Source organism: Pholcus phalangioides, unplaced genomic scaffold, assembly GCF_987345545.1.
Source record: "Pholcus phalangioides strain wild (caught in Gottingen) unplaced genomic scaffold, Ppha-v1.0 ptg000036l_1, whole genome shotgun sequence".
NCBI lineage: Eukaryota > Metazoa > Arthropoda > Arachnida > Araneae > Pholcidae > Pholcus > Pholcus phalangioides.
In genome coordinates this window covers 256,208-282,518 of record NW_028301623.1, presented here as the reverse complement: position 1 = coordinate 282,518, position 26,311 = coordinate 256,208, and the positions used below count along the sequence as shown (strand labels likewise).

The window sequence follows — 26,311 nt, the reverse complement described above, 5'->3', positions numbered from 1 at the left end:
CACTGACTCAGTAACTCACTCACTCTGTCACTGACTCAGTAACTCACTCACTCTGTCACTGACTCAGTAACTCACTCACTCTGTCACTGACTCAGTAACTCAATCACTCACTCCCTTGCTAACACTGACTCGCATCGAACTGTTGTCGGTGAATTGTTAGTCGGTGAATTTTCCGGTGACGAATTGTTGTCGGTGCATTGCTTTCGGTGAATTTTCTGGACACGGTTGTTCTCGTCATAGGGTCTACTGACGCTGTTTATGTATATTATCAGTCACCCAAAAGGTAATTTATTTCCATTTAAATAAAAAATGAGGTTCTATAATAGGTCTTTTGTTATAACTATAAGCTTTATTTCGAAATTTTTATAAGTTTTGTTTTCGACTATATAAGAAAAGCGCTTGATGCTGCGATCAATACAGCCTGGAGTACGGCGACATAGTCAAGACGGCGAGTGTCGTGGTGACGGTAAGGAATATGAAGACTCCCAGTAGGAATCTGTCGATGATGAGGGCCAGCTGCTGCCATTCGGCCGTGATGACGTAACGGCGGTCGTGTTCCCGGAGTCGGACTTCGTATCTCTCGATGGTCAGGCAGATTTTCTCGAGCAGCTCGACTATCCTCTTCTCGGCCGCCCTGAACGGAATGGAAGGGTCTTGGGGCGATGAGTTGGCTTCGGTACCGTTCTGCCCGTCCGCCATCTGCCTCTTGTCGATCTCGACCGTCATGGTGCTGCCGGCTTTCGAGTTGAGGTCGAGCTAGGGTTGGCGAATATCAAAAAATAAATGAGACTATCATTTTTAGGAGAAATACTGTGAAATTTGAATTGATAGGACGAGTCACAAAGGCTGTGATTACATTTGCATATGAAGGATGTTGAGAATCAAAGAGGTACAAGTTCAGTGTCTTACAGGCAAAAAAATCATTGCCAGGAAAAGTGATTTTTCGGGAGAACTTTCAGGAAATAACGTTTTATTATGAAAAGTTGCACTCAAGTGGCTTACAAGGAAAGTGTCCCAAAGTGTAATCCCTTTTGACACTCCCCCTTCCCCTTGAAATTATGAAAACATTCAAGTGCATTCATCTCACCCAGAAACACATAAAAACAAAAAATTAGCGGTGGAATGCAATTATTAATCACTTAACAATAGAAGACGTAATATTGCGTCCAAACGCCAGTGGAATAAATTCAAAATAAGTTATCTCTGTTTTCTTTCCTCTCTCCTCATCATCGCGAAGCTTTGTTGCACCCGTATAATTTTTTTCCTCTTGATTTTTGCATACCCTGATATTGATTTTTTCCACATATAATCTATCTTATAATAGGAGTGAAAGAAAAAGAACAGGTAGAGTTGTGAGGGTGAAAAGGGAAATCTCTTTTGTACCTACATTCTTATCAGCTTATGTATATTATACTGTCTTATTCTTTCATTTGTTTTTCCTTTCCTTTTATTTTTTTCCCCTTCCTCTTTTTCTAACGTGGGGTTAAGTTAGGGCAAGGTTTCCATATTTATCGCCAATTCGTGAAATAGAGAGCATCCGAACTTCTCACCAATCGCTTGTAAGCGATGGCGTTAAAGAGAAAAAAACTACCTATATATAGAATAAAGCCTCTTCACGAAGCTGGCGACGTCACTGAAGAGGGTCATCTCCCTGTAGTCATTGGATACGGCAGGCCGATTTTATGCGCCATCTTTACCATTTTTTGTAGCATATCCAATGACTACAGGTAACACGGCCTTCTTCAGTGGCGTCACAAGTTTCGTGGCCATCTTCGGCCAAATTCTATAGCCGAAAAAATTATATATTAAAATTGCTAACAGTTGGTTACTCATCGCCTCTCGCGCTTCTTGGTGATATCCGTAAAAAAACGTTTTTTTTACACTTTCTTTTCCCCTCTTTTCCTCCAGCTTCTCTGATCTAGAAAAAAAAGTAGTTATTTTTATTTTTTCTTCTCTTTCTTTCTTTGTGTTGTACCCGATCGTGTGTTGTTCAAATGACGTCACTCTATGGTTGCGGTTCTTAGCTTCAATTGGCGTTGGAAGTGTTAATATATACTTTTTTTTTTTGAGTATCCCGTAATAATTCCCCTGGATTTTTTTATATTTTTGTGCATATTTAAATGAGTACAATCTCAATGGTAATTTCTTCAAAGCTTCTTGGAGACTCCACCTTGGGACCCTTCCCTTTTTAGGTCCCACTGCTTTGATTCCCAACCCTTCATATGAACATCCTCCATCATACATATGGTACGTGAACGAAACAACTCACCATTGAAAATTAATCAATAGAAAGGTATAGCCTTCATGGTGTCCCAGAATCACTAAAATGAAAGGGTAAACAGTTTCTCAAATGGAACCCAGGATCGCAAAAGCACCATTGTGCGGTCGTGCTAGACTCTCACCGTAAGGAGACAGGTTAGTGTTACCCTACTGTTGATAAGCCGGGGCTCTCCGGATCGATGCAGTGGGATGAGGTTTCAGCTTGGTGCACGTTCTGCACTAAACCCTGGGGTCAGCGGCTTTAGCTCTGTAGCCAGGGGCGTAGCCAGAAATTTCGTTCGGGGGGGGGACCACTTTCATTTCCGGGGGGGACCAAAGGGACAGAACAATGGATTTGGCCATCTTTTCCCCTTTTTTCGGTCATTTAGTAGTAGTGGTGTTTTGGGTCGTTCTGGCTGCACCGCACCAAAAATTGTCCCGTTCTGGCTGCACCCTCACAAAAATTGTCCCGTTCTGGCTTCAAATAAAACACGAAAACCCCCACACCCAAAAATCGCAAGTCCGATTACTTAAAATCTCTCCCTCTCAAGGTTGTTTTTCCGTATCTCATTATAATATACCTGCTTTTGTTGTTAACCTGAATAAAAAGAAAACTTTTCTTTAAGATAACGCAATTGTAAGCTTGTCACGCGGCATTCAAGGTTGCTATTTAAAACGATGCTCTCTTTTCAAAACCGGCATACAAGATTTATTTCTTTTTATGTAATAAGCATTATTTGCCTGCTATTTTTTTTCCTCTTGATATTGTTTACCACTAATCATGATAAAGAAGCTTTAACGCCCAATCTCACTAATTCATCTTGTTTTGAATCGGTTTATCTTGGAAGAAGTTACTTTTTTCATGTTTGCTTAAAGGATAATAAAAGTGTTTTTGATATCAGACATTTCTTTAAAAACAATCAAGGGAAGCTAGCTCCATATTTTGTCGGTGTGCAGTTGAATAGAGATGAATTCTCAAAACTTTGCCAGTCAAGATGTAGTGATGAATGATCTTTATCATTTTCGTTTCCCATCCACTACACTAGTTGTTGGACCCACATTAAGTGGCAAAACAACTTTAGTCAGAAAGTTATTAAAGTGTAATCTTTATGGGAGAGATATTAACAATATCTTATGGTGTTATTCAATGTTCCAGCCATGGTTTATAGAAGAATCAAAAATAGATTTTTACCAAGGCATACCTGAAGCATTTGATGATTTTTATGATGTCGTGGTTCTTGATGATTTATTAGAATCTTTAAATGATGAAGTATCACGTTTATTTACAGTAACATCTCATCACGGCAATAAAAGTGTTATACTTTTAACTCAAAATCTGTTTCCTAAAAATAAAATTTTTCGAAATATTTCCCTTAATACTCATTATCTTATTTTATTTGGGAACAACAGGGATTGCAGTCAAATTCAGTGTTTGGCTCGTCAGATGTTCCCGGGTCAGTCGAAATACTTCATCGATGCTTATAAAAAAAGCACTGAGAAACCGTATGCTTATTTGCTGGTTGATTGTCATCCGTTAAGCAACAAAGCGCTTCGTTTGAGAGATTCGTGTTTCTCGGACGCAGAAGGTGTCTACTGTGTTTTTGTTCCAACAAAATGAAGTCAATACGTAAAAATTACCATATGCTTGCTTTCTTACAAAAAGCAACCCCACTTCAACGTCGTGCTGTTCTGAAAAATGTTAGTCCATCCCAATTGCATTCTATATGTGAAGTATGCTATAATGCCCTACATAACAAGGACCTGAACTGTAATGTTTCTAAACTTAAGAAATATAAGACAGTGATTAGAAAGCTTGCTGACAAGAAGGTCTCAAACCACGTCAAGAAACGGATATTATCTAATCAAACAGGTGGAGCGTTTCTACCATATCTTATTCCTTCTGTGATCAGCGCAATAGGCAGTCTTTTCCAGCGTTAAAAATGGCTAAAAAAATGGCCTTAGTTCCAGAAGAATATTTGTTACCTCGGCGAATGAGAATATCTGAGGAGTCACAAACCGAAAATGAGATCGGAAATCTTTTGAATACCAACAACATGTCTGATGACGTCAAAGTGAAAATACTTAATAATCTCGTTTCTAAATACAAAAAACTGGTTCATACTCCGTACGACCCTGTCAGAGTTTCAATCCAAAAACCTGAGGAATCGATTGATGTAACTGAAACAGTTATCGAATCACCTAAAAAAGTGGACGAAGATCCGATAATTAAGCAGATATATCTTTCAATTCCACAAACAACAAGGAAGTATGTTCTTCCACTTATAGATAAAATGATGCAAGCTAACCTATCCTGGAATGAACAAGGACAATTATTAATAGACGGGAAATCTTTGCCAGGTACGCATATCATCGATATATTCAGTTTTATACTCAGAAATAGAAGATCAGCTGAAATCCCCAGTGCTTTTCCATTGTTTTTTATGAAATTGATTAAAACTGGAATACCATTCGAATGGATACAAAATGATATGGTTAAAAGAACTTTTGCACAAGACTCTCCTTCACTGGCCCAGGAAAGTCTGCTAACACCAAAGAAGAAAAGTTCTCCGGATGAACGCAATATAAGTTCGGTGAATTTACCTGAAGGCTACTTCACTCCAGTGCGAGTACCATTTAAAAAAAAAGAACCTAAGAGAAGTGCACGTAAACGAAGTAGAACGCACGAACCTGGTGCTCAATGGCTGAATTATTAGGGGATATTTACTACGATTTGGAAAATCCTGCTTCTTTTGGTGGTGTGAAGAAGTTAGCAAAAAAAGCGAATATTTCTGAGCGGTTAGCGAAAGATTGGCTAATGCGTCAGGACACTTATACGCTTCATAAACCTGTCAGATACAAATTTCCAACTCGACCCACAATAGCTTTAGGGCCTAATGAGTTGTGGCAAGCCGATTTGATGGACATGAAGAAATATTCACGATACAATAAAGGGGTAAAATATTTGTTAGTTGTTGTTGATGTGTTTCGAAGGAAACTTTTCGTTCACCCCCTCAAAAACAAATCACAGGACCAAGTTTTGCATGCTTTCAAAGCGCTTTTCAAACAAGAAAAGTGTAAAAAACTCCATACCGATCGCGGTTCCGAGTTTTTCAACAGAAAACTACAGACTTTCTTTCGGGATAATAATATCGAACATTACTCAACACAATCAGTTTTTAAAGCTGCGCTAGCTGAACGAAAAATCCGTCAAATTAAAGACAAGATATATAGGCTATTCACTCACACCTCGAAATATAAATACATTCACTTTTTACCTGCGCTAGTTAGATCAATCAACGATTCGGTTAACCGTAGTACTGGTTTTGCCCCATCAAAAATTAAGAAAATTCACCATTCAGAAATTTTTGAAAGACTATACGGCTCTAGCCACAATGTTAGATTCAAGTTCAAAATAAACGACCAAGTAAGAATTTCAAAAACCAGGAAAGTCTTCCATAAATCTTATCTACCTAATTGGACACAAGAAATTTTTCTCATCAAAGCACGGTATAAAACTCAACCACCAACTTATGATTTGATTGATTTGAAAAAAGAACCGCTTATTGGACGCTTTAACGAATTCGAATTACAAAAGGTTATAAAACCGCTTGATAGTGCATATTGGAAGATTGAAAAGATATTGAAAACCCGTAAAGTTGGTAAAAACAAAGAATTCTACGTGAAATTTTTAGGGTACAGCTCGAAATTTAATGAATGGATACGGGAACCGGATTTAAAAACATGAAGAATCAGTTTTTCGTAACGCTCGCGAGTAACGCTAATAATGATTTGTTTCCAGAAAATACGCAGAGTCATTTCATCACAAAATTATTCAATCCGTTGCTTCTTGAGGGAAATTGGAAATGCGCATTAACAGACATTATAATTCCTAAAACATGGTATAACATTACTGATGATAACTCCAAATATCAAGTAACATTTTTTGAACAGATTGATGATACAGGCATTAGAGAATATAAAATATTTTTATCCGGAGATGACACTGCTACACTTAGTGAGAATATTAATAAAAATATATTACACACCGCTAATACTAATATGATATCATTTAATGTGAAAAAGAAAAAAAAAGAAGTAACAATTACTATTCCTACTGAATACGAAATTAAATTTGATAGAAACGCATCTGAGTTGATGGCTATTTTGGGTTTACCTCAGGAGGATAAAGTTCTAACTTCGACAACACACAATACGTTTTCATGGTCACCTAGTAAAAGGGACTTAAGTAAACAATACTTTACACTAGTAGATAAACGAAGTTTTGATATCCCGAACTATATGATTCCAGTTAAACCAGTCAAAGATGAGTTTTCTCATTTATCATTTTTTTCGGGTTTAAATGAGAATATCAAGTTGATTACAGGTACAAATGCAGTTGAATTTTCACTCGATAAAACTGAGAAATACGTTCAAATTAGAGTCTCTGAAGGTTTTGAATTGATTATCAATAAAAAGGATGCTGCATCTTTTTCAGCTATGATGAATCTGAAAAGAGAAGTTACAAAATTTTCTCACGGTGTCACAGCAAGTGTTTATGATAAAAACTCTGTAAATGTCAATGATTCAGATTTTTTTGAAATAGCTGAAGTGGCATTCAAACGTAAAATAGATGTTCAAAAAACCGAAAATTTTTCTCTGCCTCCTGGTTTGTATGCGAAAGGTGAACAACTAACACCTCATTTTGAAAAAATTAATTTTCAAATGCTAAAAAAAGGTATGTCGAGAATAATTGTACCACAGAACCATGAGTTAAATCTTTCTAAGGAACTAGCAGATATTCTGGGGTATGAAAAACTAAACTATCCACATGGTATATATCATTCAAAACATGAAATTGAGTTGTTTGCTGGGGTTTCAGAAATATTTATCTATACAGACATCATTTCCAGTCAGTTAATTGGTAATACCATGGCCCCACTACTTAAAATTATACCTGTCTTAAAAGAAAAAGATAATGAACAGGTTATACTAAGCTTTCCAAGTCCATTATATTGCTCCGTATCGAGGAATTTTATCGAATCGATTGAGGTTGTTTTGCGTGATTCATCTGGTTCGAAAATTCATTTCCACTCAGGAAAAGTTTTTTTAGTCTTATCTTTCATGGAGATATAAAAGAGACTACCTTTTTCTTCAGATTCTTATTATAGTGACAAGCATCTAGTATTGTCACTATGTTGTGCGCGCGAGCGTGTTGCAATTACTATATCAATCAGCAAACAGGAGGAGGCTTACCATATTTTCAAGGCAGGTTAATTCAACGAGGAAATGGTTTTTTTTCTAATATATTTAGATATGTTACTCCATTTCTAGCCAAAGGTGGTCGATATTTGGGTCGACAGATTTTGAAAACATCTGCTAACGTTGCAAATGATGTAATAAGTGGTCAGGATTTTAAAACAGCTGCTAAATCCAGATTGACGCAAATGCGTGATTCAATAACCAGTGATGTTATTGATAAGATCCAAAAAGGTTCAGGTCGAAAACGACGCAGAATCACAAAAAAAAAATTAACCAAGAAAAAGCGAAAAGATTTATTTTCTTAAGTTATAAAAATAGATGATTAAAACAAAATATCATCACATTTATTTCCAATATGGAACAAAAAGGTTGTCCGTGTTTGAAATCAGAATTAGATATTTTTGAAAAACCCTTCATTCAAGTGGCTGTGGATGATTCTACTTTTGTAGAAGTAAAACCAATCGCAAGTATCTCACAAAAAGGTCCAATCGAGTTTTTAGTTAGTGGGAGTAACACTGAGAAATACATAGACCCTTCGAATATTTATTTGCATTTGAAAGCTAAAATCGTGAAACAAGATGGGACAGATTTACCCGAAACTTCTAAATCTACACCAATAAATTATATTTTGAATACGTGTTTTTCTTCGTTGCAAGTATTTTTGAATGATAAACCAATAAGCAACTACGCTAATTATGCATACAAGGCATATATTGAATCACTTTTGTTCACCTCGAGTGCAGCACAAAAAACTCATTTGACTAGTTCGCTGTTTTACATTGACACTGCTGGCAAAATGGATGACCATGCCCCTCTGAACTCTTTAAACTCCGGTCTAAAACAACGTCATGAACGTTGCAAAGCCTCACGAGAGATGGATTTAATAGGTCCATTACATTTTGATTTAGCCAACCAATCAAAACTTTTATTGAATGGAGTTGACCTTACCATAAAGCTAGAACGCGCTAAAAATTCGTTTGTTCTAATGAGTGATGTAACAGACACACAGCTGCTAATCACAGAGGCTAGTTTGTACGTTCGAAAAGTACAAATAGCTCCATCTGTTCTTCTAGGACATGCTAAAGCATTGGAATTAGGGAATATACAGCTTCAGATTAAACACAGTGAGATTCGAAGCTTTACCCTTTCTGCAGGTTTGCAAAGCCATGTTATATCAAATGCTTTCTTGAGTGAAATTCCCAGTAGACTGATTCTCGGTCTAGTACCAAACAAAAATTTCAGTGGTGATGAAAGAAAAAATCCATTCAATTTCAGGCATTCGAACATAAATTATATATGTCTAAGAAAAGATGGCATGACGTATCCATCAAACCCATACACTCCTTCTGCAACATCCTACGTTAGAAATTATATGTCATTATTCACAGACCTGAACAAATTTTCCAGTTCTACTGATATCCCAATAAGCTACGAAGATTATCCTAACGGTTTTTACTTGATAGCATGGGATTTAACTCCAGACTTTTCAAGCGAAGGTGATTGGATTTCCACTCCTGAAACCTCCAATCTATCTATCGAAATTAAATTTTCAGAAGCTTTAACAGAGACGATGACATTGATTGTTTATTCTCAAGTCCCAAAAACGATACAAATCGATAAATCTAGAAGCATTTACACCGATTTCTAAATATGAATTCTAACGATCTATTTCAAATCGCTCACGGTGATAGTTTACTATCACCAGTGTTTGCAGGGGTTTTTGCTTGCGATCAACTTCCGCTAAAAAGGAAAAGGAAGCATAAAGCGTATATTGTAAATATAGACCCCAAAAATAAGCCCGGTTCTCATTGGATCGCTATTTTTTTTGATAAAGAAAAATGTTATTACTTTGATAGTTACGGAATGAAATGCAGAAACGTGTATATCTTACGATTTATTCGTAGAAATTCAAAAGTTACTGAATATAATGAAACTGTGTACCAATCACCGTTCTCAAAATCATGTGGCATTTTCTGTTTGTATTTCCTTACACATATCGTGCGAGGCAAGAGACTGAATGAATTGACGAACAATAAAGAAAAGAACGAGAAGTTAATGTGTTCTTTTGCTGCTAAACAAATGCTACAGTTTTCCCGTATCCCCCAAAATGATGTCATACAGTACTGCGTGAGCTTGCTTTAATACACCAATTAAAATTTTGTAAATGTGATTATATAAACGCTAGAACATCTCAATTTTCATCATTCTACGCTCTGAAGATGGACCAGAAATATGGTTACGTTTATGTTCGCTCGAACGAAAAACCATCTCACCCTACACCTTTATTATTCTCGGATATGATTCAAGCCATAAAAAGTGCGATGAGTGTATCCCTTGATTACCCCGATAGCTGTCCATTGGAACTAAAATATTTCAAAGTAATGAATAACAAGAAAATTCTGGCCAAACTTCACGATGAGTGCATTCCAACATCGTTGATGGATGATGAACTATATGGTTTTTGCATTTTAAAACTAGAAGCTGGACTATGGGTTCCACATATATTTTGCGATAATTTCTACAACAGCATTTCGGAATGCGTTAACTGTGTTTTAGAAACTGACTTTGATCTACCGTTGATAACTAATTCTGTTAAAATAGCATACTTTAAACTGTTATCGGTGGATTCCGTGGTGACAGAAATTCACAGTGTTTTTGTGAAAAAACAAAATCTTTTCATTAATTAAACAATCTGCTAGTATTCGTGTTTTACTACTCTCGAGTTTATCTTTGTTAAAAAAAAATTACATATTGTCATTATAACATTGATATGTAAGATTATATTGATTGTGTATGCAGTGTGTATATGTTACAATGATATTGTATCTAACTTGTAAGAATAATAAAAAAAATATTTTAATTTAAGAATAAATATCTCGAGTTTTTTGTTTGTTGGTTTTTTTTATTCATGGATATAAAAAATTCAAGGCTGTTAAACAAATTACACTGTAATTACCTTAACCTCGCGAAACGCTAAATAATAAATTAGAAACGTAAAAACCATCCCGGAAATAAAAAAAGTTTTACAAATGTTAATACATTATAATGGTCACTTTTCATTTCTTGAAGGTCAAATCGTGAATGAAAATCAGAAACAATATGATTGTTTCCGTAACACATATTCGGTAATCATCTTCCTTTTTTCTTGAAGGTTACGATCAAATTATAATTCTTGGCTTAGCTATGAATAATTGCTTCCTCTACTCCCTTATCTTAAAACCGAAGTTAAATTATGGGGAAAACCATAACATTCCACCACCCCCTCTCTTCAAGTCTTTCACGCATCACAATGTCATATAAACCATGTTTATTTTTGTGGTATGCTATATCGTGTTTTAACAGGAATGATTAATCGCGTGAGTTGACCTTGAATCTAAAATAAAAACCAGTGCATCGCTTACCATTTCACATTACACAAACGAAAAGCTCGGAAGACGAGATGGCTACTCCTGGTAAGTTTTTACAAAGAAATTTTTTTTACTCTCGTGTAAAGAACAACTTAGCTCTTATTTTATTCGCGCTATGATTTTAAATAATAAAATTCAAGAACATTGATTTCTTAATAAGATTTTTATATCGCGTTTTTTTATATATTCACAGGGGGCGATTTCTTTTTTTTGTTTTGTAGATAAAAAATTTAGAAATGAAGACTCATTAAAAACAAAAAAACGTAAAAGTGCAAACATTTCATCTGACGACGACGAGGACAATAATAGCCAATCAGAAACTGAACGTCGGATTAGCAAAACCAAAAAAAAATATGATCTCGTATTGGAGGATGATCAGATAAAGAAGAGCAAAAACAGGACTTATTCTATTTATGTAGGTAATGGCATAGTTATTGAAAACAAAATATATAGGAACAACACTTACATAAACATATCGAGATCAATAGATGGCGAGATAAAAAATAGATTTAATGTTCCTGTAACGCAATTAGACTCTTTGCGAAAGGCTCTTGATTGCATGGCTGAGCATTTAAAGTAAAAATAATCTTCCTGTGTTGTTAGCCAAGATTCATATTTTTTAAATGAAGCGTTTTTTAGCTTCTAGAATAAAAAGACAATAAAAATATATAAAAAAACTATGAAATATATATATGAAATGTTAAAAAAAATATAAACTATCTATATAAAAATGTTAAAAAATTATAAAATATATACAAAAAAAATGTTAAAAAATTATAAAATATATACAAAAAAATGTGAAAAAAAGGAAAAAAAAAGTATTTTATCGTATAAATATAAAAAAAGGGTGTATTAAATGTATATATAAGTATGTATGAAATAGGTTTTATCGTGGTGGTGGTGGTTTTTTAAAAAAGAAAGAATTAAAATTTTATATTGAATGATTGATTAGCAGATTTTACCCCCGTTGCCAAGAGATTAGATTTTTATACTTCTAAATAGTATTTTGGTATCAGAAATTATATCATTTTCTTTAGCTTTTATGTGTCCAAACTCATTATAAAAAAAAATAAAAGAATACTAAATTTTTATATTATTAAATAATATTTTGCGTATAATATAATACTAATATTTAAAAAAAAAATTATGTGGTCAAAATGTTTGCATTAAAACAAACAGCTTTCAATAACTTTATCAAAACATATCGAGCGGTAACAACCATACGTGATCCTTATAAATTATTATCAAAAACAAAGGGCCAGATTAAAAATTTGATTTTAAAATTTCATAAAACATATCTTAAGATCATAATTTGCTTGGAAATATCCTTTTTTAAATACGATGAATATCGTAATATATCAAGAACCAAATTTTACTTCGCATCAAAAGTTCTTAAAATAATATGTTCAAATAATTTAGATGATATTTTGAATGATGCCTTAGTTAATATTCTCGATAGAATAGATAATTTTGTTAGAAATGGTAGTGGGTGGGTTATAGAAAACATTAATTTTATAGATCTGAGTTTAGGTCGATATAAACCTCTGACGGGTGGATGTGAATTTGTATCGTTACCAAAATATTTAAAAAATAAAAAATGTTTACTTGAAATTAAAAATATTAATGACCAGAAATGTTTTCTGTTTGCTGTATTAGCAGCTCTCTTCCCCCTAAAAAAAAATGTAAGAAGTAAAAAAACTTCTTATTTTAAATTTTTCAAATACTTGAAATTTAATGAACAAGATTTCCCTATGGATATTAATAATATACACATTTTCGAAAAATCAAACAATCTAATAATTAATGTTTTTAAATATAAAAAAAAATCTGTAACACCTCTTTACATAGGAAAAACAACAAGGGAACAAAAAAAAATAAATTTACTTTTATTTAAGGGTCATTATTTTTTAATCACAAATATCAACAGACTCATAAACAGTAACGGTAAACATCACTATTGCAGTTCATGCCTACTTGGCTTCAAAAGAAGAGAATCTCTCATAAGACACGAACAACTTTGCTATGACATTGTCCCCGTGAGTTTGCCTAAAAATTTAATGACAAGTTTCGAAGATTATATAAAAACAGTCAAACACCCTATCTGTATGTATGCGGATTTTGAAGCTATAACAAGAAAAAAAACTATAATTATAAGTGACAATTCTGTTGTTATAGAAAAACATGTACCGATTAGTTATGCTATCGCTGTTGTTAAAAAGAAACAAATAATATTTTTAAATTATTATTGCGGGTTAGATGCTGTTGAGGTTTTTTTAAAAACAATTAAAACATTAAAAAAACAGCTCATTAACGAGCTTCATGAAATAGAACCACTTGATAAACATAGTATAAATAATATTAACAAAGAGTTCTGCCACATTTGCAGACAGTGTTTCGGTGATAATGATACAGTCGTCAAGGATCATTGTCATGCAACAGGTGAGTTCATGGGTTTTGCCCACAACTCCTGCAATTTAAACAGAAAAAAAAAATTCTTTTTACCTTTATTTATCCACAATTTCACAGGATATGATTCTAATTTAATAATCAATGCTCTAACCAAGGAGTTTTTTAAAAATATAAGAATTATACCCAGTAGTTCGGAGCGATTCACGTCCATTCAGTTAGATGAGATTCTGATACTGGATTCGTATAAATTTCTTCAGAGCTCATTAGAACAACTAGCTGATATCAATACTGAATTTCCTCTCTTCAATTCAATTTTCACATCCAAAAATAAATTTTTACTAAGAAAAAAAGGAGTTTTTCCCTATTCTTTCTTCGATGATGAAAAAAAATTAAAATACTCGCGTTTACCCGATAAAAAATTTTTTTTCAATTTACTAACAAACTCTGAAATAAGTGACGATGAATATAGTCATGCTAAATTAATTTGGAATAATTTTAAATGTTCGACATTCAGTGATTACCTTAAGCTCTATCAAATCACGGATGTGCTACTTTTGAGTGATGTATTTGAGCATTTTAGAACGATTATATATCGATTTTACGGTCTAGAAGTAACGAAGTTCTTATCAACACCTCACCTCACATGGGTAGCTGGACTGAAATACACGATGGCTCGTATTGAACTTTTACCAGAAATACAGATGTACACTTTCATAGAAGATGCCATGAGAGGTGGGATGTGTTTTAATAACCATCGCCATGTAAAAGCTAATAACCCAGAAATATATGGTTTTGACCCGAGTAAGAAACAGAGATACATACTTTCTCTAGACGTAAATAATCTCTATGGTTACTGTCAAACTCAATGTTTACCAATAGGTAATTTCCGTTGGTTGAGTGATGAAGAAATTAACAAATTCAATATTTTAAATGTACCTGATAATAGTGAAACTGGATATATTTTACAAGTAGATTTGAAATATAGTAGAAAATTACATGATAAACACAATTCGTTCCCCCTAGCTCCTGAACATCTAGTTATTAACGAGGAAATGTTATCACCTTACCAAAAAGACTTACTGGCTAATCTAAATATAAAATACAATTCCAACGTAAAAAAATTAATAAACACTTTATATGATAAGCATCTATATACCTGTCATTATAGACTACTAAAATTTTATCTCAAAATGGGGCTTCAACTGATAAAAATACATAAAATACTGAGTTTTCGTCAGGAACCTTTTTTAGAACCCTATGTGCTTTTTAATAATTCACAAAGAAAATCAGCAACAAATGATTTTGATCGATTATTCTATAAACTAATGAATAATGCATTCTTTGGCAAAACTTGCCAAAACGTACGAAATAAAACGGACATTAAATGTGCTCTAACTAAAAGTCAAACCCAAAAACATTTAGCGAACCCAACTATGGAATATTTTGAAATTCTCAACGAAAACTTAGTTTTATTTAAAAATAGAAAAAAAAAAGTTGTTTTAAATAAACCAATTTTCATAGGTTTCACTATACTAGAATTAGCTAAAGAAAAAATGTTTGATCTTTATTATAATTTTCAATCATATTTCGGGGAGAACAAATGCACGCTTATTTACACAGACACTGATAACCTAGTCTTAAATATCCAAGCGTCGAATGTTTATGAAAAATTAAAAAAAGATTTCAGTCATGTTCTCGATTTCAGTAATTATTCTTCTGATAACCGTTTCTACAATATCGATAATAAAAACAGATTAGGGTATCTAAAAGATGAAACATGTGGGGAGCCTATTAAAGAATTTTGCTCATTGAAGCCAAAACTTTATGCTTACACATTTGGGATGTCTTCTAAACTAGCCGGGAAAGGAATTAAAAAAAGTGTTCTCAACACTTATGATTTAACTACGTATAAAGAAGTTTTATACGATGAAAAACTATTAAAACATACACAACACTTTATTAAATCCAAGAAACATATTTTATACACACTGAAAGAAAATAAGATAACATTAAACCCGTTTACTGATAAATCTTACTTTTTTAATAACTTAGAAAATTTTGCATTTGGACACATAAAAATAAAAAAATGAATTTTATTCTGTTTAGCGTGCTGATAACACTTCAAGCTAGTTTTTAGAGGAGGGTTTTTCTAGCTCCGTAGAGTGTTATCAAGTGAACCCCTCCTAAATCTTAAATTAATGACAACAAAATTTAAAAAAAAACTTAAAATTTTAGGTATATTTTACCTTGTTTTCAATAACCTGGTTGGTTAGGGTGCGGCTATTCGGGGAGGTTGGAGGCCGCAAAAAAAAAAAAAATATATATATATATAAATAGACAAAACACGAAAACCTAACGAAAATCAATTCAATGTGATTTTCACTGGATTGCTCAGCTACATATTATAAACATACTTGATAACTTGGAAAAAAGATGCTTAAACATTTAGGCGGTCCTTTAAACCAGTTAGGAAAGGAATTTAAAAAAAGTATTCTCAAAACTTATGATTTAAACACATATAAAAAAGTTTTATACAATGAATAATTATTTAAACGTACACAGCACTTTATTAAAACCAAGAAGCATATTTTATACACACTGAAAGAAAATAAGATAACATTATACCCGTTCACTGATAAATCTTACTTTTTTTTAATATCTTAGAAAATTTTGCATTTGGACACATAAAAAATAAAAAAAATGAATTTTATTCTGTTTAGCGTGCTAATAACACTTCAAGCTAGTTTTTAGAGGAGGGTTTTTCTAGCTCCGTAGAGTGTTATCAAGTGAACCCCTCCTAAATCTTAAATTAATGACAACAAAATTTAAAAAAAAACTTAAAATTTTAGGTATATTTTACCTTGTTTTCAAAAACCTGGTTGGTTAGGGTGCGGCTATTCGGGGAGGTTGGAGGCCGCAAAAAAAAACCAAAAAAAAACCAGATTTAAAAACGTAAGATCTAAAAACATGACAAAAATTTGTTAAAATGAATTAATCGGCGTTTTTAAATCTAACAAAGCATTTAATTTTTCGGACATTTTAGATTGAGCAATTAGGTTAAATAAAAATAATTTTTATGTAATCAACAGTTTGTGTTTTATAGCAACTTTTTCAGAACCTGGTATTTTTATTAGAAAAGCTAAAGAATAAATAAGGAAGATAAAATTATCACTTTTCATGTTAGTGCGCACATAAAAAAGACATTGAATATTTTTATGCTCGTACTAGCATACATAGTGATAAAAATAAAATCACCTGAAAAAAGAAAACAATGGATAACAGAAACAATGAACAGTAAGTTTTTTTTTTTTTTTTTTTTGTCTTTATACAATTTTTAGTCTTTAGAAATATTAAAATATTATTATCTAACAAATTTCATTATCTAATAATTTATAAAAAGGCAAGCCTACTCGTTTACATATATAAAAAATTCAATGTTTTCTATCTTTAAAACTTGTAAAGTTGTGTTTAGTTGTGGTTTTCGTGTTTTATTTGAAGCCAGAACGGGACAATTTTTGTGAGGGTGCAGCCAGAACGGGACAATTTTTGGTGCGGTGCAGCCAGAACGACCCAAAACACCACTACTCATATTTAAATGAGTACAATCTCAATGGTAATTTCTTCAAAGCTTCTTGGAGACTCCACCTTGGGACCCTTCCCTTTTTAGGTCCCACTGCTTTGATTCCCAACCCTTCATATGAACATCCTCCATCATACATATGGTACGTGAACGAAACAACTCACCATTGAAAATTAATCAATAGAAAGGTATAGCCTTCATGGTGTCCCAGAATCACTAAAATGAAAGGGTAAACAGTTTCTCAAATGGAACCCAGGATCGCAAAAGCACCATTGTGCGGTCGTGCTAGACTCTCACCGTAAGGAGACAGGTTAGTGTTACCCTACTGTTGATAAGCCGGGGCTCTCCGGATCGATGCAGTGGGATGAGGTTTCAGCTTGGTGCACGTTCTGCACTAAACCCTGGGGTCAGCGGCTTTAGCTCTGTAGCCAGGGGCGTAGCCAGAAATTTCGTTCGGGGGGGGGACCACTTTCATTTCCGGGGGGGACCAAAGGGACAGAACAATGGATTTGGCCATCTTTTCCCCTTTTTTCGGTCATTTTCTCACATTTCGGGGGGGGGGGGGACCAGACCCCCAAGTCCCCCCCCCCTCGCTACGCCCTTGTCTGTAGCTATAGCCAAAAACCACGCGACGGACATTAAGAGGATTGGGCACCATCCCTCGAATCACATTCTCGCCGGCTCTCGATTCGGGGATTTATTTCCCGTCTCACCCGTCGGTCTTAAATAGGTGCAAATTTCCTGTATGGCAGAAAGGCTGGGTCAGGGGTGTATCAAGAGATCACCCACCGTAAGGAGCCAGGTTCGAACCCCTTTGACTGTTTCTGACCCGGTTCGAACCCTCTCAGTGGCGGTCGGCGTTTTAGAAACATTTCCGAAAATTCTTCAGTGATGTTCATGTTAGCCTGAAGAATAATGTATGCGGTTTTTTTTTTAAATTAACTTAGAAAACAATATTTTCTGGATCTTGGGACGTCACGATGCGGCCCGCGAGTTTGACACCCATGCTCTACATTAACGAGGATCCATCCAACATTGATGTTGTACTTAGAATCGCTGAATCCCATCTTCAGAATTCCGAAAAAAATAAAAAATTCCGATAGAGGCAGAGAGAGATCCTTTTACCAGGAATTGGATCTAGAGCCAAAATCTCAGATAGTCCAATTTTTTTTGGCTCCTCTCTTCTATCCATGGCTACTTTCTCGGTATAAATGATGCTACACATCGATTTTACTTTTTACAAAACTGAAAATTCCGTACCCGAACCTTCCACACGTATGTATTTTGAATAACCTATTCATAAAATTTATGAATTGTCAACATGATAAGCATCATAGAGGGCAATATGGGAAGGATATTCTCGTATATATATATATGGAATTCTCAGGACTGAGAGATATATGAAGGTTCAGAAATTTCTAGGAAAATTCCAAACAAGGATAGGGGGGAAAAAAAATCTCCTGTTTGTATTCAACAGACGGGTATTAAGGTTTGCTTTTGTGGAGGTAAAAATATGTTTTTATCGCATGTATTTTGCACGGGAATAAAACGGGGGCGGGGGGGGGGAATTCAAAAAATTCTGCTGTAAGTGCTTGAAATTTTTATATTTTTCTAAGAAATTTTCTTGCCCGGATCGATGATAATACGAGAACCCCGACTCACCTTTACGTGTTGTAATATTCAAAAGACGTACGACCATTGAACCGGAATATAGGATACATTCTTTGGAATTCTTTTCTGGGAAAGGGTTTATGTGTGTGTGTGTGGGGGGGGGGGGGGGAGGTTTCTCAAAGAATTTCGAAAAATTGAAAATTTCGTCAAAAAATTCGACGATGATGTATTTCTTTGAAGGAACTACCACCGCGTTTTCCCGAAAATAAGACCCGGTCTTATATTAATTTTCGCATCGAAAAAAAAAATTCATTTGGGCTTATTTTCCGGGTAGGGCTTATAATATGAGCATCCTGAAAAAAATCCCTTATGTTTTGGTATCATTCAACTCTAGCAACTCTTTTAGGAGATATTTTTTGAATGATGGTTACGCAAAAATCGACGAAGAATTCCAAGTTCGTGAAACATTCCTTTTGTGTGTCGTCGTTTAAACCAGGCATCTCCGACGCGTTGCTCGCGAGCACCACGGTGCTCCCCTGAAGTACCCACAGCGCTCGATGCTCGTATTCGATTTCGTGCTCGCGGGCACTTGATCAACGTTCCAATGAGAACACCTTGAAAAAATTGCATTGAAGGATTGAAATCATCCTGATTTTTCATGCATTCGTATGTCAAACTTGCCTTAAGGGTGCTCTTCCTTTGATGACGGGTACAGGAAGTGCTCGCGACTAGAAAAAGGTTGAAGACCTCTGGTTTAAAGTAAACAGAAAGTTCGGTCAATCATCTGACTCACTAACTAAGTCGCTCACTCCGTTACTCACTAACTAAGTCACTCACTCCGTCACTTGCTCACTCACTAACTAGATCGCTCACTCTGCCACCAAGCCAATCAATCACTGTCAATGACACTGAATCACCAGGTCACGCACTTACTCACTAGGTCACTCATACTGTCAATAGCTCACATTAGATCCCCCAGTCCATCCACCGATTAGGGCGCGGTAGCCCGGTCGATAAGATACTCGCCTAAAGTACCAAAGGATGTTTAGAGGCGTCGCGAGTTCGATACCCGGTTCATCCTTCTCAGAAAACTTTCCTGACACAGGGGTACAACAAAAAACGGCGACTTGACCGCAGCAAAAAATTGGTACCGCAGGGAGTCCCCCATCGAGGAGTTAGCACACCAACCTCTCGATCAGTATAAAAAACAAGCCTGCCGTTCGGAATCGGCAATAAATTGTAGGTCCCGATCTAATTAGCCCTCGTGTGCAGAAAATGGCCATGGTGCGACAAAAATGATCAAATGAAGGTTGCTCATCATAACACTAGGTCACTTACTATATCTCTAGTTCACTCACTAGTTTTCTCAATCACCAACCCCACTCCGTCACTCACTCACCAAGTCGTGTATCATTTACCGATTCCCTCAATCGGTCATTCCTCGCTCAACTGAGTCATGTCAAACTGTTGTCGGTGAGTTTTCCGGAGGTGAATTGTTTTAGTCTCAACCCACTTTTTTTCTTTTTTATAATAAACGTGATCATCACGTATTCAAAAGTGATCGTGAATCACTAAGGGCCGTATTCACCGACATGGCATTCACCGACTTAAACTGTAGTCACAATTTTTGGATAAGAGATCAACAGAGATTGGTTAAAAACCTGAATTTAACCAATCCGTGTGGATCTCTTATCAAAAAACTGTGACTATAGTTTAAACCATGTCGGTGAATACGGCCCTTATGCTTGCGCAAGACTGGTTACGCACGCATGCTTGCCAAGCCTGCAGTTACGCGTGTAGCCGCATCAAAACGAAAAATTGATCCTCACCTTGGATATTTGCTGCATGGATTCGACTTCTTCCAGCTGCAAGAAAGTGATTTTTCCGAATATCTTGTGAACCAGCTTCCGGACCTTGTTGGAGACCGCAGTTCCCAGAACTCCCCGGTGATGGATGTTGAGGGTAACGACACACAATGCTGTCGTGAACGACACCATAATAATCGTCACCCCGTAATAGATGCCTACCAAAAGAAAAAAGAAAAATTCATCAAAAGCTCAAAAATTATACAGGGTGCATGGGTAACAGGGCGTATGTGGCATTCTACTGGTCGACCCTACGGGCATACTTCCGACCTAGAAAAAGTATCTGAATAACGCGTAGTACTCAGATATGTCGTTCGTGTAGCAACATGAATGACGTATCTGAGGTTTACACGTTATTTGGATACTTTTTCTAATTGGAAATATGTCTCTAGGATCATCAGTATCTAGCGGTTTGCCTGTAAAATACCATATGCCCCATTACATATGCACCCTGTATGACTTATACAAAAAATGTGAAACAGTCGTGGAAATTAATTCATTCTATTTTTTTCACAGTAGGAATAGGCGGAGATAGACTTGGAAGTCTGGGGAGGGTCACGGCCATTATTGCTGGGGGTGGGGGGGGCATGATGATGATGATGTCAATTCATATATACATTAGATCAGTCAACTCCACCTTCGACGCTGTGGGGGGCAATGCCCCCCCCCCCACGTATTCCGCCCATGACAGTAGCTCATTCTGAAAGTATCGGGATACAAGAAAACTAGCGGATGGCTCATCTTCAATTTATTTGATTGATTTATTTACTCATTTTGACGCGTCTTGTTAGCCCGTTCGGGTTTGAGGCCGTTCTCGTAAGTACGTAAGCGAATGCCGTTCAATGATTTCAAATTGCGTTGCGTATATATAAAGTATAATAACCCAGGCAAAGTTTACACAAAGTAGTCATACACGAGATGCTGGAAGTTAATTAGTTTATTTACACTATAGTTAATTGAATTAATGCAAATTGTATTCTCATATTACCATCCTTATTAAAAGAAAATTAATACAACTTCATTCAAAAATACTTAACAAAATCTTCGGTTGGCCCCCAAAGCAATTAAGCTCTTGGCCCTGAACATTATATGACCCGTGATTTTCCATTGCATCTCAGTTCGCCCCAAAAACAATTAATTACAAGTACCTATACTATATGTCACATATGGGAGAGAGAATATAATCCATGCATCACTCACCAAGTTGCAGAGAGAGAGACCCTTCTCCAGTCTTTAGCTTTAGCCCCTTAGACACTCATCGCAGCCAAAAAACCGATTTCTCTGATTACAACTCTCGTCTTCACAAGTCATCTCTTTTTCAGTCTAGTTTCGTTACTCCATTGCTCTCTTACTCCAAAAACTCTGATTTCAATTCCCCGTATCCAGATTTTCTCATCCCTTTAAGATTTCATTTCGGACGTCCCCCGTCCCTTGGAAAACTCCACCCATTTAATTTGATTTGATATTTTACCCATCATCTCTAAGTTTCTATTCGCTTCTTGAAGGTTTATTCATAAGATTGGCCACTGCCGATCCATCCCTAATTTCTTTGTCCAAGCGACTCTCCCTTCAGGACCCCGAGAACCCCCAACGGCCATGACCTAACCTTTAACCTACATCGAAGCTTCCCATGACTAACACTCGGCATTTTAGATCCTCTGTTATACTTTAATTGCACCCCCTAAATAAAGGGATTCTACTTCTACTTAAATGGCCGTTATCTATTCTCAATCTTGAAATTTGTCTATTCATTCGTTGGTCCCCTTTATTTTCTACGATTCCCCGCTTTTTCTCCAAGAAAACACTCCTCGGACGATCCCTTTTGCCTAGGGCACCCCTGAAGTACAACCGACCAGATGCTTTGTGACGGTAACTAAAAGATTGTTCAATTATTTGTTTGCTGTACATATAGTATATCGGTTACTGTCGCCTGCTATCGGCGCCTGGAGACCTACAGTTTTAAATAGTTAAATCCAAAAATCAAATTAAAATACTCCAAACTATCTATTTAAATATATCTGAAAATAATAATTTTAAATATTCCCTCTATTCTATATTTCTATTTTAACTAGCACAAGCTAGTTAACAGTCTTCTAGAAGTATTCCGCCTTGAAGTATGGTTTCCGGGGTCGGAAATGTAGGTGGAAGAGGGCAGGGGGTGCAAATGCCCCGGGTGGCAAAATTTAGATGGGAACATAGAAACCGTTATAAAATGAATTTTCGAATTTTAAAGTTGTGGTTGTGGCAAAAATCCTAGTTACGGCCCTGGTTGGCAGGTATCTCCAGTTGCTAATGAAGCCGATGTGGATATTTTCAACTTCGAATGGAGTGGAGGCCGATATCTGCAGCTGTGAATGGAGCATTGGCAGGCATCTCCAGCTGCTCATGAAGCCGAGGCCGATATCTGCAGCTGTGAATGGCGCATTGGCAGGTATCTTCAGCCGTTAATGAAGCCGAGGCAGATATCTTCAGCTCTGAATAAAGCGCTGGCAGCAAGGTTGGAACTACACAGGGGAGGCTGTTTTAGTTGGGAACAAAGAACACCGTTATAAAATGATCGAACTGTAAATTTCGGGGGGAGGGGTGTTGGCGGCAAAATCCTGTTTACCCCGAGCGGCAAAAATCCTAGTTACGGCCCTGATGCAGATTTTCATCGGTGACAATGAAGAATTAAAGTACTGAGACCATTTTTCTTTTCCCATAATAGGACATTATATGTTGATAGTAGGCACGGATTCAGAGTAGGGTGTTTAGGAGGAAAACCGGACACGATTCCACGTTAATATTCCTTTGGGCACGTTTAGGGGCGATCGTCACCTCCCAAAAGTCGAATAATGCGGAAAAATGTGACTACCCCCTTATAAACGAACCTAAACAAGTCGCGTCCCCCGACATGTTTACCCGGATCCGTACTTGCCTCCGTTCCATCCGCAGCTGCAGATTTTATACCCTCTCTTTATTCGAAACTCAAGATATCCACTGCATTCGCAGCTGTAGATGTCGGCCTCGGCTTCGCTCAACGTTATAGTCTTGTAATGCTGGCTTTTTTTTCCACATGTTATCAACAAACAGAACCAACATTAACATTCGAATTCAACATCGTGGACTGCAGTTATGTTTAGTAAATTAAATTGACAATTTATCATATTTACCAACACGAACTTAGGGTTAAACACAATCTTGGTTGAATATTACAAATTGTTGGTTTATGACCAAAAATTAATGCATTAGAGTTTTGAAGAAGAAAAAATTAGAGTTTGCTTGATTTTACTGTCCGCTAACGGGGAGTGAAATACATTAAAGCCCTATTCCACTGGACCGGGGATCAGAAAAGCGTCCGTTAACGAGGAGTGTCCGCTAGGGGAAGGTTCCCCTGTAATCGTAGACAGTTGAAATCAAAGCGAACACGTGTGATCAATTTCTACATCCTAATTTCAAATAATGAGAACAAAGTGAAATAAAATCTATAAAAAAAAAAGATCTGAAATTCAAACATCCATTAACCGAACTCAAATAATGCGAATTGATGAAGTTCCCGTTAAAAGTTTTCCTCCGAATACAAATACAAATAAGAAGAAGAAATGGGGAAAACAACGATCGATGACGTACAAAGTATTCTCAACGTAAAAGGACAAATACAATAACTTCAATCACTTTAATGTAAAAGTCGTCATTCCGAGTAGTTTCGATCCACAATAAGACAAAGTGCTGATCGGAGAAACATTTGCTGAGTTCGCGGATGAACTAATCAATATCGATTACAGCTTTTCCGCCGCTTTTTTCCCCTTCTTATTCCTTATTGACTATATAATATAAACACCGAAATAAATTGTTCTTTTCGAAATAAGATAATTACGTGAGAATAATTTCGGGAGTGGGAAATACATCTAATGATTACCAGTGAGAAGGTATTTAATAAAAAATTCCGGGTTCCTTGTTTTATAATTACCGTAAATAAGAATGATATTAGGTCGTCCTGAAAGTTCTTTAAATAAGATAGTGTTTCTCAATATTTATGATATCACGAACCCCTTATAGTGAAAGCCCACGCAACGCGGACCCTCTGTTGAGAAGGTAAATTCTCAGCAGAACCCCCTCCCCCTGTAGAGAAGGTTTAGTTTCGGGCAATCCCCCCTCCCATTGGGTAGGGTTACCAGATTCGAAAAAAGTATAAAACTCAAAATTTTCCTAGTTTTCACCTTGGAGAATACTCAGCTTACGCTAATTTTTAATATTATGTACTTTTTTGCTTTCAAATACAATTTATATTGTAAAACTTTAGTTCTATCCTGTATTTTTCGTACAAAATCTTCAGCGATATCCATTTCTTCTCTTCTATTCACCCTGTTATTTCGTAGTCAAATTGGTTGGGAAAGACATTAAGTGTACCGTGAGGATTGTGTCTAAGAACTTTTACCAACTGAATATCCATATGAAGAGAGGTGAGAAAACAATTTATTGTTTATCAGTGCCAGATATACAGCAAATGATGACATCACTGATGTCGTATGTCTAGTGCAGTTTCCTAACATTTTTTGTCCCATCACCCCCTTCTTCAGAACATTTTTTCTCCCATCGCTCCCCAACTCAATCTAACCTATAGGATCCTATGTTATACCCGTAGCTTCTACCGCCCCCTTGGAACTTTCCATCACCCCCAAGGGGGCGTTAACACCCACGTTGGGAATCACTGGTCTAGTGCAATCACCTCGCGTCAAAGGAACTGATAGAACTAAAGATTTAAAAACATAATTCCCCTTTCTACGAGAAAATAAAGAATAATTATGCGTTACACTACACGAAATTTACGCATTTGTGTAACATTTATACTTATTTAAACCGTTTATTTTAATGCTATATATACAGGGTGGGCAAAAAGTCCGTAGAAACTAAAAATTCTGAAAAACCCCGAAAAACCGGAAAAATAACCGAAATAAAAAACGGTTTGCACGGTTAGCATTGCTAAGTCACGGGGGGGGGGGAGCCTAAATAAACAGCCAATAGGTGGCGCTGACGTACGCAATTCAAAGAAAAGATACGCAAATAACAGAATGTCTCTAAATCGTTTATTACAGCAGTATGTGTTCCACATGACCACCACCGGGAATAACATTAATACCAGCGCCATCTATGGGGTTTTTGAGTTATTTTTTGTCTTAAAAAAATTCCCGTGACTTAGCAATGCCAACCCCGCAAACAGTTTTTTATTCCGGTTATTTTTATTTTTTTGTTTTTATGAATTTTTAAAGTTTCTACGGACTTTTTGCCCACCCTGTAATTATATATAACGTTAATATTTTCATGAACGTATTTAATACATTTCTATCCCCATTATTATTTCTTTTGTTTTTATGCAGGATGAAGATGCCTGTAAGTGAGTGCTAAAGCGGCCTTTATCCCATCAACCTTCCGTCACAGACATATTGTTTCAATCTAAAAAAAATGCTCAAAATGCATTAGGAAATCACTCTCTACCAGTTTTGAGATAGAAAATACAGTGTGTTCACAAAATAAAAAAAATCTACATTTTTATATGGTCCCTCTGTGCTCCAACTTCCGCATAGAAAGTTGCTATCCTATTTCCCGATGCCGATAGAAGAAAAATTCCATGCATCTGAGTGAAAAATATGCGCTAAGATATTTGAATTCAAAATCGGAGATAAGTTATGAAAGAGCAACAAAAAGTAACGAACACAACGCCCCTTTCCTTCACTTTCTGCTGTCCTTTGAAAACTTTTCTCTGATTTTTCGAATTCGAATATCTTGGTGAATATTACACTTTGGAAAATTGAAATTTTTCTGTTGGCCTCATTCGACACGCGGCAACAACTTTCTAATTGAAAATTAGAGGAAAAAGGAACCGTATAAATATTTAGGTTTTTTTTTTTAATTTTGTGACACACTGTATTTTGACTCTCAAA

General features: G+C 35.8%; 1 protein-coding gene across 1 annotated transcript in view; it reads right to left on the bottom strand.

The window, feature by feature from the left end:
- Positions 1-336: 336 nt before the first annotated feature.
- LOC149065952 (neuronal acetylcholine receptor subunit alpha-10-like) overlaps positions 337-26,311 on the bottom strand; it is a 114,061-nt gene continuing 88,086 nt past the window's right edge. Inside the window, exons 8-9 of the mRNA XM_089253294.1 lie at positions 20,355-20,548; positions 337-756 (exon numbers count right to left, since the gene is read on the bottom strand). Of these exons, the coding sequence (XP_089109420.1) occupies positions 412-756; positions 20,355-20,548 (539 nt within the window). The 3' untranslated portion in view covers positions 337-411. The remainder of the gene's footprint in view (positions 757-20,354; positions 20,549-26,311) is intronic.